At 54.5% G+C, this 1,909-nt stretch overlaps 1 protein-coding gene across 12 annotated transcripts in view; it reads left to right on the plus strand.

The window, feature by feature from the left end:
- The window catches only part of LOC106954104 (protein-methionine sulfoxide oxidase MICAL3-like), a 22,863-nt gene extending 21,227 nt beyond the window's left edge, over window positions 1-1,636 (plus strand). For all 12 annotated transcript variants that reach the window (XM_015043352.1, XM_015043355.1, XM_015043351.1 and 9 more), the window contains 8 exons: window positions 82-165; window positions 296-343; window positions 407-649; window positions 728-821; window positions 969-1,019; window positions 1,089-1,188; window positions 1,256-1,329; window positions 1,399-1,636. In XM_015043352.1, the coding sequence (XP_014898838.1) occupies window positions 82-165; window positions 296-343; window positions 407-649; window positions 728-821; window positions 969-1,019; window positions 1,089-1,188; window positions 1,256-1,329; window positions 1,399-1,574 (870 nt within the window). In that variant the 3' untranslated portion in view covers window positions 1,575-1,636. The remainder of the gene's footprint in view (window positions 1-81; window positions 166-295; window positions 344-406; window positions 650-727; window positions 822-968; window positions 1,020-1,088; window positions 1,189-1,255; window positions 1,330-1,398) is intronic.
- The last annotated feature ends 273 nt before the right edge of the window (window positions 1,637-1,909 follow it).

A 1,909-nucleotide genomic window follows, 5' to 3' on the forward strand; every position in this document is an offset into this window, starting at 1 on the left:
CACAGACTCCTGTAATGTAAAGGGTTTAGAGCAGACTGTGGATCAGACTAATACCTGGACTGTGATGTCCTGGTCTTCCAGTTGCAGTTGCAGTTGTTCGATCTCGTGTCTGAACTGCAGAAAGTTTCCGTGGAGGAAGAGGAGGATGAAGAGGAGAACCAGCAGGTAGGAACTGAGAGTCGGTTTGGTTGGAGACGATCTCAGCCGAACCTGAAACCTTCGTTTGTCCGAGAGGTTCCGCTAGCTGACTAACTCCTTCCGGTTCTGCTTGTGTCCACTTCCTGTCTGTCTGCAGGTCTACGTCCCTCATGCTCTGGCCTTCAGGCGGTCGTATGGTGTCAAGGTAAGACTCACCTGTCCTGCAAGCGATGCTGTCAGTCCAGGTTTGAGCCGCCATTTGTTTCAGAGGAAGAAGCGCGTGAGGGACAGCGTCCCGGACTCGGATGGACAGTCTTCCTGTCCCACGGAGGTTCTGGGCGTCCTGGTCCCGCCCAAAGAGCCGTCCAGCCTCAGCGTGAGAGAGGCCATGTTCCAGAACCAGGAAGGGGACGGAGACGGAGACCTGGACGCCAAAATCACCCGCCGCGTCCAGAGAGCGGCCAGGAGGCAGGCCAAGAAGGAGCAGCTAAAGAGGCTGCACAAGGCCCAGGTGAGTTTACCTGAGGACAGGTGAGTTTACCTGAGGACAGGTGAGGTCCAGACCGTGATCCCGCTCCGTCTGCTTCAGATGATCCAGCGGCAGCTGCAGCAGGTGGAGGTGAAGCAGAGAGAGCTGGAGGAGAGAGGAGTGATGGTGGAGAAAGCTCTGCGAGGAGAAGCAGGTGAGCCAGGCGGCAGAACACACCTGAACACACACCTGGGTTTTAATAAAACCCAAAGGAAACCCGACCAGAACCAGCAGCTTCTACCTGAACTCACCTGAATCTAAACGAACCCGTTCCTGAACTCTTGGTTCTGGTTCTTGTCAGACTATTGGGAGGACTCCAGCCACGGTCCAGACACGGAGCTTCACCTGGGAGGTGAGTGTCTGTTACCTGTAGTGTTTCCATGACGACGGCGCCTGATGCGCGGCTCTGCTGTGACTGCAGGACTGGGCAAACTGGACAACCTGGTTCTGATGCAGCAGTGGTTCCGGCTGGTCCAGCAGAAGAACTCTCTGGTCCGATACGAGTCGGAACTCATGATCTTGTGAGTATGTGAGTGGATACGGATCGGAACCGGGTCGGCTCAGAACTGAAGGCGGTTCTGCTTTCAGCGCTCGGGAGCTGCAGCTGGAGGACCGACAGAGCCGCCTGCAGCAGGAGCTGAGGGAGCGGATGGCCGTGGACGGTGAGGCGACCCGAACAGAACCGGGTTCCGACCCAGACGGGCTGCAGTCTAACCAGCCCGATGTTTCAGATCACCTGAAGGGCGAGGAGCAGCTGGACGAGGAGCGGCGGATCCTGGAGGAGATGCTGGAGGTGGTGGAGCAGCGCGACGCCCTGGTGGCGCTGCTGGAGGAGCAGCGCCTACTGGACCGCCAGCAGGACCAGAACCTGGAGGTTCTGCTGGCCGGGGCGCTCAGCTGGGCCTGACGGAACCGGACCAGAACCTGGAAGTTCTGCTGGTTCTGGCTAAAGTGTTAGTTTGGTCTTCAGTTGGTGTTTCTTCCTCTGGTTCTGGTTCTGGTAACTGACCCAAAAGGTTTTTCTGGACCTGGTTTAAAGCAGAACTTCCTGCAGAAACGTTCTGATCCGGTCTTTCTTTTTGATTCTTTTTAATGTCATAATTTGGTTCTGATTCAGATTTCAGACGATCTGCAATCAGAACCAATATCAATAATCAAACTGAAGATCTTTGATCCAAATAATCTGAAGGATTGTTTAAAAAAAATTAAGTTATTTAACTGGTGATTATAAAGAAAAAACCA

This window comes from Poecilia latipinna, unplaced genomic scaffold (assembly GCF_001443285.1).
Source record: "Poecilia latipinna isolate Pla-1442-1.1 unplaced genomic scaffold, P_latipinna-1.0 Scaffold628, whole genome shotgun sequence".
NCBI classification, from domain to species: domain Eukaryota; kingdom Metazoa; phylum Chordata; class Actinopteri; order Cyprinodontiformes; family Poeciliidae; genus Poecilia; species Poecilia latipinna.